The sequence below is a fragment of the Polypterus senegalus genome, chromosome 12 (assembly GCF_016835505.1).
Source record: "Polypterus senegalus isolate Bchr_013 chromosome 12, ASM1683550v1, whole genome shotgun sequence".
NCBI classification, from domain to species: domain Eukaryota; kingdom Metazoa; phylum Chordata; class Cladistia; order Polypteriformes; family Polypteridae; genus Polypterus; species Polypterus senegalus.
In genome coordinates, this window is record NC_053165.1 from 71,031,709 (window position 1) to 71,045,137 (window position 13,429).

At 46.9% G+C, this 13,429-nt stretch overlaps 1 protein-coding gene across 2 annotated transcripts in view; it reads left to right on the top strand.

Moving 5' to 3' along the window:
• The window catches only part of sh2b3 (SH2B adaptor protein 3), a 95,544-nt gene that overhangs the window by 16,491 nt on the left and 65,624 nt on the right, over positions 1-13,429 (top strand). The window contains exons 1-2 of one of the 2 annotated variants that reach the window (XM_039772183.1): positions 47-92; positions 1,072-1,989. In XM_039772183.1, coding sequence (XP_039628117.1) covers positions 1,099-1,989 — 891 coding nt within the window. In that variant the 5' untranslated portion in view covers positions 47-92; positions 1,072-1,098. Of the gene's footprint in view, positions 1-46; positions 93-1,071; positions 1,990-13,429 lie in introns of those variants that run through there. The other variant, XM_039772182.1, reaches the window with a different exon arrangement.

The window sequence follows — 13,429 nt, forward strand, 5'->3', positions numbered from 1 at the left end:
TAATTTTTCTAGTTGTCTTCCCTCTTTGATTTACCCTCCTAGATTTGAAATTTGGGTGTGTGAGCCACCAAGGAGTCCTGAAGAAGTTCAGGGTAAGTAAAATGGTGGGGTGGGTGGGGAAACAAGAACTGACAAGTCCAGACTCTCGATACAAACACAGGGGGCAATAGTAGAAGGGCCAAGCAGCACGAGATGTTGGGCTTGTTGTCTAGACAGGCATGGCTGGCTTCCCTGCACGTGGGATACGAGGCTGGGGCGGTCTGCGAGAGTGAGATGGCACAACGGGGTCAAGCTGTTCCAACTCTGAGCCCAACGCTGTTGAGGTTTGAATGTTACTTCCTATGTGAACAGGGTGGGTGTCGAGAGTTGGGCAATCGCAACGGCCTCTCACAGAATGAAACTGGAGGGCAGAGAAGGGGGATTTGCAGAGCGTGCCAGTCGGCCGACCCCTGCTCTGCTCCACTGACATCCTTTTCCGCGGAGGACGATATGGAGGACCCTGTGAGCGTGCTGGGTGACGAGACCCTGACCTGGCATTTCAGAGGAACCAGCGAGGCCGAAAAGAGAGCCTGCCGCCGAGTTCTGCTGGCTCTCTTGATTTGCATTTTGGTGGGCGGGTGCCCTCTGACTCGGGGTGGGGGTCCTGCGCAGATGGCAGGCAGGTGTCTCCTGTGCTTATCCTCCGACTGACAGAAGTGGTGATGAGAACTGCCCAGTGGAGCCCCCAGTTTCTCCAGGGCGGATGTCGACTTTTGTCGAAGTTCAGGGGTAGAAGTCCGTCACTACGGGAAGCGCGGCGGGGTCTTAGCTGTTGGAGGTCTTCTGCCCACCCTGGCCTTGCCTTTGTCATCATTAAAATAGCAGCCTTGTAATGGCAGGCCTGTGTCTGCTGTTGGTTGGTTGGTTTGGGTCTGACGCTACTCCCGCTTCCCCATGCCCCCCACAAGATGGACGATGCCCCTCCCTCGGTATTTAGTTATTTCAAAATGAAGCCCATTCTCTGCACGATCGTGCCCCTTTTTGCATGCAGCAGGTGTCTAATTGCTTTCTCTCTCTTCTCGCCCCATCCAGCACTTCACAACGCGGCTTCCTACTGCAATGAATGGCAACACTGTTCAACAGGGGACAGCCTCCACCGATGCCACCCAGCCCAGAGGCTGGAAGGAGTTCTGCGAGCTGCATGCCATCGCCACTGCCAAGGAGCTAGCCAAACAGTACCGCATCTTTGCCAAGGAGTGCCCGCTGCACGATGTCCCGGCAGCCGAAAACTTCTCGGTGCAGTTCACGGACCTCTTTCAGGAGTATTTCCGCCATGAGGTAGGGGAGGGGGGCCCGGCCATGGCGGCCCGCTGCAGGGTGGTGCCACTCTCTGGAGCTGGGGACTACCGGGAAGCGCAGAGACGTCTCTCAGAGGGCACACAAGGTCCGGTGGGTTCGGGGACGCCCACCGTTCACAAGGAGCTGCAGGACCGAAGGGAGCGGAGATGCCCCTCTCTTGACACTAATCGGGCACCCTGCCTGCTCCGCAAGAGCCGGAGCTCGGAGGAATTCTCTGACCCCGCGTTTTCTTTGCCCGAACGGTCCCCTTCATCCGCCTCCTCCACCTCAAGTACCACGCACTTTTCGTTTAAGAACATCCGGCAGAGCATGAAGGACATGTTCAAGAAGAAATCTGCCGAGTGCCCAGCCGCCGTAGGGCAAAGGGAGGCAAAGGAGGCTGGTGCCAGTGAAACGCCGCAGCAGATAGAGACTGCCAGGGTCAGCCGACAGAGCTTGTTAAATCTACTGAGCGCAAGGTTATGCACGCAGGCTTCTCCTCGGTTGGACGATGGCCTCAAGGTGTGCAGGGAGGGACACCTTTCTTATCTGATGGTGGACGATGCCACCTTGGATACCCAGTCTCACTGGCATCGCTGTAGGCTGCTCCTGAGAAAGTCCTGTTTGGCAGAAAGTGAGGATTACCAGCTGGAGCTTTTTGACCCACCCAAGGTAAGTGGCGCCAGTCCTCTACCGATTTGTCTTTGTGGTTGGATGGAGTTGGCCTGTTGGTCCTGGTTGGCTGTGGTGACTGCAGGAGTTTTATTTTTGTCTAATTCCAGGTCTCATTGTGTTGCCCTCATGCCAGTAAACCCCCCGAAACACGATTACATCTAGTAGCTCATACCTGAGTAGCGGCGAGAGGAATGAGAGAGCTCAGCCGCTGGAATGACAGAGTAGCGGGCTTTATCATCTTCAGCAGCACACCAGATTTTAAATTTGATGAACGTCTTCAGAGATACGGGCCAAACGCATAACCAAGTATAAGCAATGTGAGAACTGCCAGTGTTGCACTTCCAGTGGTGATTGGACATGTTTGCCAATGGCATTCCTAAAGTATTGAAATGACATGATGATAATAATACCATTAAATATTTACCATCTTTTTCTCAGACGTTAGTTCATATATACATACACTCACCTAAAGGATTATTAGGACCACCATACTAATACGGTGTTTGACCCCCTTTCGCCTTCAGAACTGCCTTAATTCTACGTGGCATTGATTCAACAAGGTGCTGAAAGCATTCTTTAGAAATGTTGGCCCATATTGATAGGATAGCATCTTGCAGTTGATGGAGATTTGTGGGATGCACATCCAGGGCACGAGGCTCCCGTTCCACCACATCCCAAAGATGCTCTATTGGGTTGAGATCTGGTGACTGTGGGGGCCATTTTAGTACAGTGAACTCATTGTCATATTCAAGAAACCAATTTGAAATGATTCGAGCTTTGTGACATGGTGCATTATCCTGCTGGAAGTAGCCATCAGAGGATGGGTACATGGTGGTCATGAAGGGATGGACATGGTCAGAAACAATGCTCAGGTAGCCCGTGGCATTTAAACGATGCCCAATTGGCACTAAGGGCCTAAAGTGTGCCAAGAAAACATCCCCCACACCATTACACCACCAGCACCACTGCACAGTGGTAACAAGGCATGATGGATCCATGTTCTCATTCTGTTTACGCCAAATTCTGACTCTACCATTTGAATGTCTCAACAGAAATCGAGACTCATCAGACCAGGCAACATTTTTCCAGTCTTCAACTGTCCAATTTTGGTGAGCTTGTGCAAATTGTAGCCTCTTTTTCCTATTTGTAGTGGAGATGAGTGGTACCGGTGGGGTCTTCTGCTGTTGTAGCCCATCTGCCTCAAGGTTGTGCGTGTTGTGGCTTCACAAATGCTTTGCTGCATACCTCGGTTGTAACGAGTGGTTATTTCAGTCAAAGTTGCTCTTCTATCAGCTTGAATCAGTCGGCCCATTCATTCTCCTCTGACCTCTAGCATCAACACGGCATTTTCGCCCACAGGACTGCCGCATACTGGATGTTTTTCCCTTTTCACACCATTCTTTGTAAACCCTAGAAATGGTTGTGCGTGAAAATCCCAGTAACTGAGCAGATTGTGAAATACTCAGACCGGCCTGTCTGGCACCAACAACCATGCCACGCTCCAAATTGCTTAAATCACCTTTCTTTCCCATTCTGACATTCAGTTTGGAGTTCAGGAGATTGTCTTGACCAGGACCACACCCCTAAATGCATTGAAGCAACTGCCATGTGATTGGTTGATTAGATAATTGCATTAATGACAAAGTGAACAGGTGTTCCTAATAATCCTTTAGGCGAGTGTATATCTGTATAGGTGGAGTGGTGGCTCTGTGGCTAGGGATCTGCACTGGCAATCGGAAGGTTTGAATTCCATAAATGCCAATAGGGACTCTGCTGTATTGGGCCCTTGAACAAGACCTTTAACCTGAGCGCTTTGAGTAGTGAGAAAAGCGTTATATAAATGCAAAGAATTATAATTATATATAATGTGTGTGTGTGTATGTATGTTTAGCTATTTTGCTTCTTATTTTAATCTTTATGGGCTATTATTGAAAAAACAAATCCTTTTCAATTTTATTTTTTTATATTTTTTTAATTTAAGATTGTTATCCTTTGTTGCTACCCTTTTTTAATTTTTTGCCTGCCTGGGGGACTGTCCTTACGCTTTCTCCTTTTGGTGTACCTTCTGTAATTAGTTTTTTGGTATTAATCAGCGACAATTCTAAATTTGAGTATATTAACTAATTAAACTGGGGGTTAGTGAGCCCAGGCCATGTTGTCCAGCATGTTTATTCCCCTAATCCTCATCCTAACCCTAACCCAGACCCTCACTCTGTCTTTACTTCCCACTCCAAATTGTGCAGCAAATCGGACTGCAATCCTGAGGATAACTGGAACTACCTAACGGATGCTGACCCCCTTCCACTACTCACACAAACCTTAAATGACCCTGCGGGGCAACTTGGGTCAGTCCCCTTGGTCACTCGGTTACCCTCACACACACACACACACTGGAAAGTATAAATGGTACGCTGTGTCTGTCACCGGTGTGGAATTCCCTTAATTCCATCCTCCCACTCACGCGGGCACACACAGAGACACACACACACACACCACTTTGCATGTGCACTCCTTGGTGCCAGCACACCACATATCCTTTAGTGGTTTCCTCCGTTCCCTCTGGGCCTCCTGTCTCTCTCTGTGCACAACACTCTCTACCTCCCTTTGTACCGAATTGCTCCGTCTCCCTGTACCAGCCCACCTACCTCGATAGAAGTGCACAACTTGACTGTTTACACTTGAACTTGTCTCTGTGGCACCCTGGCACCCTCCTTGACCAGTTTTTCCTGGGGAGGCAGGGTGCCACTCGAATTGATAACGAGTGCCTCCTTCCTTTCCCAATTTTCCTCCTCAAGCTCCTTCCTCTATGCATTTGGCAGAGAAGTGGGGCCTCCACATAGATGCCACTTTGTGCCATCTTGTGGCTGCAGTTACTCCTTTGTGCTTCTGCCCAGTCAGGGTATCCTTAAGCATGCCTGGGCAGCTGTCAGTTACTGCTTTACTGCGCCCACAATTACTCACTCATAAAAATCGAGTGGTTTATACGAACCTTTTAAAAAAGACGTGGCACCACATTGAAGGGAAGAGACATGGCAGCCGTGTGAACTGCTGGATGAATTACAGCAAAGGTTAAAGCCACATGAAAGATGAGCCCACTGTAGGATGGTGTTGTGGAGTTCTTGCTAAGACTGAGACCCCTCAAGGACCACATTGCTAGCCGCTGTGGCCCCTCCATTATGACTGCCTGCAGATGCTCAGAGTAACGAGGGTAGATGGGATTAGCAGTGAGGGACAGTGCAGGTGTGACAGTCTGGTGACAACGTGACAGAGGCAAGATTGAGAGAATTTTGGGCATGGGCAGAGCAAAGACAAGGGGTACTTCGGGAAACCACCAGGCAAGAGAAAAAAGAGGTTTATGGATGTGGTGAAGCAGTCAGTGTGGCAAAAAATGATGCAGAGACGGCTAATCCGCTGTGGTGACCCCTAAATGGGAGTTGCCAAAAGAAGAACCAGAGGATGGTGTTTAGGACACATGGCACTCTCAAATGCCCAAGTCTTTCGATTCAGTGATGGCTTGAAAGGGTAAATCTTTCTTGAAGAATCCATTCCCCTTTTCTCATTTGTGATGGTATCCAGTGCCAATTTGGGAATTGCTTCAACGTGTCTGCTTAATGTTAAAGAACGCTCGCTCGCTGGCTTGGCACCGGGGAAAAGACGACTGGTGCGACGGAAAGCGGCTAGAAACCACGCATGAAGCGCTTGGCACGTCCAACGCCAGACTGGAGCAGCGCCGAAGCTCTGCTTGGCCCAAAAATGGAAACGGGCCTGCAGTCTGCCAAGCAGATGTTGGCAGCTGTCTGCGCAGTGCGAAGCAGCATGCCAGGCTGATTTGAAGGTAGGACTGCACAGCTTGGCGGTCATGGTGAATGGCACCAGGGCATCGTGTAACATGGAGAGTGTGGTGCTGCCAAGTGGCATCACTAGAATGGCTTCTCCTGGCCAGATGTCTGCCGTGATTGACTTCATCATGGGGGAATAGGCGACTTTTGGTTTGACGTTATGTTCTTGTTCTGGTGGGCTTCTCCTTATCTACACTCTGCCCCCTAGTCTGTACAAAATAAATACATGCGTGCAAGCGACCGTAAACTTGAAATGGACATAGAAGCTCCAAGCCTTCCCAGCCTGCAAAACTCTGCTTACCCAGAGTGCATTGTGATCCTTTACTGACTCGCTGGTACGATGACACTCGGCCGCATGTTTTATATGTCGTGTCTTCAATAGCGGGAATATCCTAAAGCCGTAACTTCAAGACTTGACGACTGCAGCGGCCGGTCTCGTGGCTGGACCGTGTCCGTTTTCATGACAGAAAGTCAACTGGGCAGGTCAAGTTTAGCACCTGTGTGACGACTTTCGAGAAGAGTCCTGCAACGTGCTGTCTGACGGAGTTGGTGCTGTTAAGAAGGGTTTTGAGACACAGCGAGTATGAGACATCAGACACAACAGCCTCTGTTACGTCGGAGAGGTCCCTAACCCCACATTCGTTCCTTCTTCCTGGTAGCTGCTACTTTGGGATGACCATTCATTGGGTCTGTGCTCTTTTGCACACACGACGAATGACAAAATATCAGACCTGCTTGCCTGTTATCCCTACCTCCGTGTTAGATTGCCCCCTGTTGCTCTGGAGTGGCATCCCAAAACACCGCAGCTTAGGTGGGTCAACTTGGTGCGGGAAGTGCCGTGATACGGTGGCATCCCGTGCAGGGTTTGCACTTGGCACTCAGCTTTGTTGGAGTAATAAATGACTGAATGTGTTACTTTGCGTCGTCTTCAGGGACAGATTTGCTCTGGGATATTGGAAGTTACATCTTCACAAACATGGTGTGGATGCGTTTGCAACGCATGCGGAATAGTGTTATAAAGTTAATCCTTTTCTATAAATTAAAAAATATATATATATTTATATAGTCCTTTCATTTTATAATGCAGCCTGTACTTAAAAATAAAAATCAGTATATAATAATAAGGCAGTAGATAAGAAAAAGGTTTGGGGATGGCCACCCCGTATACCAAAAAATCTGCAAAATAAAAGAATTGCGTCTTTACAGGATGAGTCTTTTCAATAAATATGGTGGATAGGAGGAAGAGGTGGTTTCGGGGTGGCCGGAACAGGAACTGACTTGTCAGCAAGATGAATTCTGGGTACCGGAAGTGATGTTAGTGCATGGTTTGGTAGTGATGTCACCGAGAGGCAGGGCCTTGGGCTAAACTTCAGGGAAACGAGAGGAGAGAGGATCACATGTGTATGCCAACCCCCGGTCTGGCTAATAAGTAACACTAACAGCTTGTAAACTAAACCCAATGCGCACGTGTGCGACAAGCCTTATGGAGCACAAGAAGGTAGTGGCAAATGAAATTCAAAAAAACGTAATGACGAATCGGAAAAAGTTTTCAACACTTTTGTGATGACAAAAAGGTATTTGGAAAGAATCGTTTTATCGCATATTCCTGGTATCATCCTGGTAAGGATATGTTTTCTGTTCGCTGGTGCGAGTTCCCACATAAATCCAGAAGTAAATCGAAAAAAACCAAAACCGACCACGTGGCTCAAAAAAATAGGCGGTGATTTGGTCTTTTGATAAGCAACCACTCCTCTCTCTCTCTTTGGTGAAAGGGAAGGTTGGGGTAGGGGGAGTCTCTGTGCACGGCTGGCCTTCCTTTGAAATGGCCGAATCTTGTAATATTGTCAAACAAAAAAAAAAAATGTATAAGCAATTTAACAATGTGCGCGTAAAATCAACTTGGCTTGAAGAATTGGATGTATTCGATGAGTTTTTAGGCTTCCGTTTTTGGAGTTTTCCATAAAACTCCACTATAAAATGGCAGCACAAGTTTAAATTTGGATGAAACGCTTAACTTAAGAACACAATTTTTCTTGGCAAATGCATATTTGTTGTGTTTGAGAAGTAAGAACTCCAACTCGGAGAATACCAAACTTCTCCTGTAATGGGGAGTTGATACATCCACATACGATTGATACGTACCTACGAGTATTTCTATTATATAAACACACATACACACATTATTAGAGGATGTACAGATAAGACGAAGGAGGGCTTCTAGGTGGGAGGGTAGCACCCTGAAAGATTGCTTCTGCTGGACACCCCTGTCACCCTTGTCCTTGGTCACATGGTTTGTAGCCTTTCATTTTTGTTGCAGGCTTGGTCACCCACACCACTCACTCCATCTTATCATGCCAGCATGCATTCGGGCTGTTCGTTTTGTAGCCCTGAATTCTTGAGGCTTCACTTTCTTTGACTGTCCTTTCACAACTGCTAGGCCATCGAACACCATCATCAGTTAAAAAAAAAAAAATGTCATTATATTCCCCTTTATCCTTTCACCTCATCTGTTAGATCCCAAGGCAGGGGTTCCCAATCTTTTTTTGTGTCATTTTTTTATCCCGTGGCAACTTTTCAAAAGTACATTTATTCCATAATTTTGCGTTTTATACTTCTACCATAATAAAGCGATCAACAAAGGGGGACATTTGACGATACTGTTTTTAACGTTTAAGTTCAAATAACTATACCAATAATAATAACGCATCATAATGCTATTTCACCTGTTTAAAAACCAACCAATTATGAGCAGGTAACGGCATAGCAGAACCAAACGCTCTTGAGTCGATGTGAACACGTCAGCCCATGTGAAGCTCGTTCTTGCTTTTTTACCTACGATTGTCGATATTCTTGTCGTACTTGTGTCATACTGTCTTGAGAAACTAATTGAGTTCCTCACCACTTAGGCTTTTTTAGCCAAATTTACCCCCTGAGTGGGTGACATTTACCTCGGGGATTGTGAACCTGTGTCCTAAGGCAAAGAACATTAAGAATGGGGAAAGAGAATTGAAGGTATGGCGGAACGTAACTGTGCGAAATCATGCAATTTTGAAAGGGCTGAAGGATTGGAGTTGAGTTGCTTGTGAATGTAAACGGAGGTTCTTAGGAATCCGGATTTCTTCCTTAACCGGATTACTCGCCATATCACTGTTTTGTGCGTGCCTTTTAGTGTGTCAGAAAGAGGATGGACAGCAATGCTCATAATGGCCAGCAGTTTTTGTCATCATCATCTCCTTTCCACTACTGCCTCCAAGGAGTTGAGAGTGCATCCCATAATGCTGCGCGCCTCCTTATCTGGCTTGTGGATTCGGTGGACCTCTCTTGACGTGATATTACCAGACCGGAACGCCATAGTGGCCATCAAAGAGTATTGAGCGTGCAAACAACGTCACTAACGCCATTAAAGGAACACAGTCCCCTAAGATAAAGGAGTCTGCTCTGCCCTTTCGTCTATCGTTTGTCTGGCCTGGCATTGAGGTGGGCACCCAGGCACTTGTAGTAGTGATTGAGCAGTTTACAAGTGGCAGAGCCTGGCCTAGGAGTGACATCGGAAAGCTGTTTGTGTCAATTAGGAGTGAAGGCTTCCAGAAGAATGCAGATCGGGTATCTTGTAACGCAAACAAGGAGGAATTGAGCACAGTTCTCGTGGCGAGAGGCTCCGACTCACGGGATTAATGTACAAGTTCCGAATACATGCGAGGTGTGTGCAGGGAGCAGGCCGATGACGACTGAGCAAGCTGTGCCTTTTTTTTTCTTTTTTTTCTCTGAGAAAGTATTTGCCACGATAACATGTGATGAACAAAAATGTGACAGCAGGCCTGGAAACACAATCAGCGTTTCTAGAAGACAGCTGAGACGAAACCGCGTGATGGGGCCACCCCGGTTATGAAGAAACTGTGCTCCTGAACAAAGTGATTGAATCGTGACGTGCGGGAATAAAACAGCATCCCTATGCTGAAACGAATCCGTTCTGTTCAGTTATTTACACACGACAAGTGTGGACGTTCTTGCATGTGGACCCCGCCAGGGTCCTCTTGGTGACAGGAGTGTGTGTGTGTGGTCAGGCAGTCGGGGCAGCTGGAAAATAGAGGAAGAAGAGATGTGAACAAATCCAAGACCAGCGCCAGACAGAATGAAAGCGAAAGCAAAATTCTAGAAGGGAAGTGAGCCGAGCCAGAAATACCTCAGGCTTATTTCGAGTTTTATTTGTGATCGTTTCTTTTTTTTTTTTTATTGTCGAGTAAGCCACAGTACACATAGGTGAGAAGCAGAACATAATTTTATTTTATTGGTAAGAAGCACTAGAGTGTTGTACTGTTGTGTTGACTTCTAATCTTATTGGTATAAGAAGCTTAACGCTGTCAATGAAGGAAACTGATTTTAACCCCCCCTAACCCGACAGGACTACCTCCCCATCCACACACCTCCACCCAGTCATGGAATACTGAGGTGTGGAAAGAGGAAGGTTCACCGAAAGCCACCTTTCAGGACATGGCATGGTAACTAAACCGATCCATAAAATCGGGCCTACAGTTGCCTGGAGAAAAGATTGTCCGGCGACATCCTTTGAGAAGCATTAAATTTTTGGTAGCAACATTACCTCGTGAAGACATCTGCATTTGGAGGGTGCAGATGTGTCATAACAAAGTTAAGACATGCGGAGTGTTAGGAAGAGCATGACTACTTACAGCCAGGTGCAGATTTACGGCCAACCGAGTTGAGGTGATTTTGTTCCTACGGTCCAGGGCCATGGGATAGCAATCTAAAGTGAATTGTTTTCTATAAATATATATATATAGTCCTTTCATTTTGTAATGCAGCCTGCGGTTAAAATAAATATGAGTCCATAATAATAATAAGGCAGTAGATAAGAAAAAGGTTTGGGGATGGCCACCCCGTATACCAAAAAATCTGCAAAATAAAAGAATTGCGTTTTTACAGGATGAGTCTGTTCTATAAATATGGTAGATAGGAGGAAGAGGTGGATTTGGGGCAGCCGGAACAGGAACCGACATGGCAGCAAGATAAATTCTGGGTACTGGAAGTGATGTTAGCGCGTGGTTTGGTAGTGTTGTCACTGAGAGGCAGGGCCTTGGGCTGAACTTCAGGGAAACAAGAGGAGAGAGGATCACCTGTGAATGCCAACCCCCGGTCTGGCTGATACATAACACTAATTGAGCTTTTAAACTGCCATAACCCCCCAAACACCCCACCAACCTCCCCAACCGCATGTGCGCACGTGTGTGACAAGCCTTACAGAGCATGAGGAGGCAGTGGGGAATAAAATTTAAAAAACAGAATGACGAATCAGCTAAAGTTTTTGACACGTTTGAGACGACAAAAAAGGATTTGGAAAGAATCGTTTTATCGCATATTCCTGGTATCATCCTGGTATGGATATGCTTTCTGTTCGCTTGTGCGAGTTCCCACGTAAAACCCAGAAGTAAATCAAAAAAACAAAACCAACCACATGGCTCAAAAAAGTTGCGGTAATTTGGTCTTTTGATAAGCAACCATGGCTATCTCTCTCTCTCTTTGGTGAATGGTAAGGTTGGGGTAGGGGAGTCTCCATGCATGGCTTGCCTTCCTTTGAAATGGCTAATTCTTGTAATATTTTCAAAAAAAAAAAAAAAGCAATGTATAAGCAATTTTACAATGTGTGTGTAAAATCGACTTGGCTTGAAGAATTGGATGTATTCTGTGAGGTTTTTAGGCTTCCGTTTTTTGAGTGTGGTAATGTTCTAGAAGTTGCTCAAACCAGCCACGTTGACGCATCTTTTTGAGGCATCATTATTATTTCACAGGGTCTCATATCTTAAGGATTGTTTTGATCGGCATCACTCCATTTGGCTCATGCCTTCAGCCTGTACCGTCTTCCTTTACACTGGCGTTTCTCAACTTTTTATGGTGCCGTGACCCTAATTGCTTAAACGAGTCTGATAAGGGGGGGGGGGTCCCCTTGGTGAAACAATTTCACTTGGTAATGGACCTGACCCTATTGTGCAGCAAAGACAACCTTGTGGAGCAAAGGGCAACCACATGGGTTGTGCACTGGCCCACCAGAATTCACTTGTGAGCCGACAACCCGCCATCGAGTGGTTGGGGAAACGCTGATTAAGGTGGACCAGTACTGGAAAGATGTAAAATTTATAAGGGTACATTAGTAGTTTTTCAGGATTTATTTTTTTTGGTACCGTAAGTAAATATGAGGTTTCCTCTCAAGCCCGGGCCTACTCCTTCCCTCGACACTTGCAACTTCAATTGTGGAGAAATGGCCATTTTGTAGACTACAGACTTCTGGAGGACACCCCCCTTTTTTGCTTTGACGTGATCAGGACATCATGGGGGTAGACTTCCCCTTATCTCTTTGACACATTCGGGACCTCATAGCTATGGAGAGGGAAGTTGCACCCCAGAGAGAGAGCGAGATGAGGAGTCTGCAGGGAACTTCTCTGGGGACGTTACTTCAACAGAATCAGAACTTCACAGGGACTTTGCTTCTACGCGACTGTGGTTTCATCGAAGGGGGTTCTGATTTAGCATGATTGGGACCTAGAGGGAAGCGGTGTGTACTGCAAGAGACGAGAGGGGAGACGAAGAGTTTGCTGGGAATTTCACAGAGGATACGGTATTACTCGGGGTGGCCTGCACAACTTTCTAGTCCTTTGGATCGTTTTTGATTAAGTGGTTCAACGTTTATCAGAAGGGTATCAAATGGGGTCCAAAGATGGGTAAAAAGTGAGGGTTTTTTTTTGTGTGTAGAAGGCCAAAAATAGGGGGTAACACCAAAAAGCTTCCCATCTTGCATAACTAGATATCAAGACGAGTCAAACGGTACATTACATGGGGTGGGGGTTTCTTGTAACGGTGAGTCGGGAGACACCGGACCCAAACAGCAGAAGCCCAAACCCTCGGCCTACTCCCTCCACACACCTTCACCTTGAAGCCGACGTTCCACCCGCTCCCTAATTTGTACACTAATCCCGTGAGTCATGAAAAGAAAACCTGGCATAAGCTTGCTGCTGGCAGCCGCTAACCACGATGATAATTGTGCCCGAATCCTCCTTGTTTGTATTATAAGATGCCTGCGCCGAGTTGTTGAGAAAGCCGCCACCTTTAATTGATACAAACTGCTTTCCACCGCCGGTTAACCACCAGACTTTGTGCTAAGGGCGAGGGTGAGACGAGGCCAAGTCTCATTAGTGGATGTCTTATGATTTTGTAAACTGCTCATTCACTACGAGTGTGTCCATCGAGGGTCCACATCCATGACATGCTGGACTGGTTTTGCTTGCTTGTGAAACTTGGCAGGAACGTTTATGGAGTTTATCTACTCTTAAACGCTCACCCACACACCGAGATTCTATCCAGATAAAGTCTGGGCTGATGCCACCCCGCAATAGGCCACATAGAATTCTCCCCATGTACCGCAATCCCGAGGTCTCGAATGGCACCGATTGCTAGCAACTGGAATTTGGGAGAGCAGATAGGCAACCGGAATGCTGCCATGGTCCATCTAGAGCTAAGAGGACTTCGGGAGTCTCTCTGAGGTGTTTCTTTTGATTGTTCCCGATATTCTACGTCTGTGTTGTCGGCAA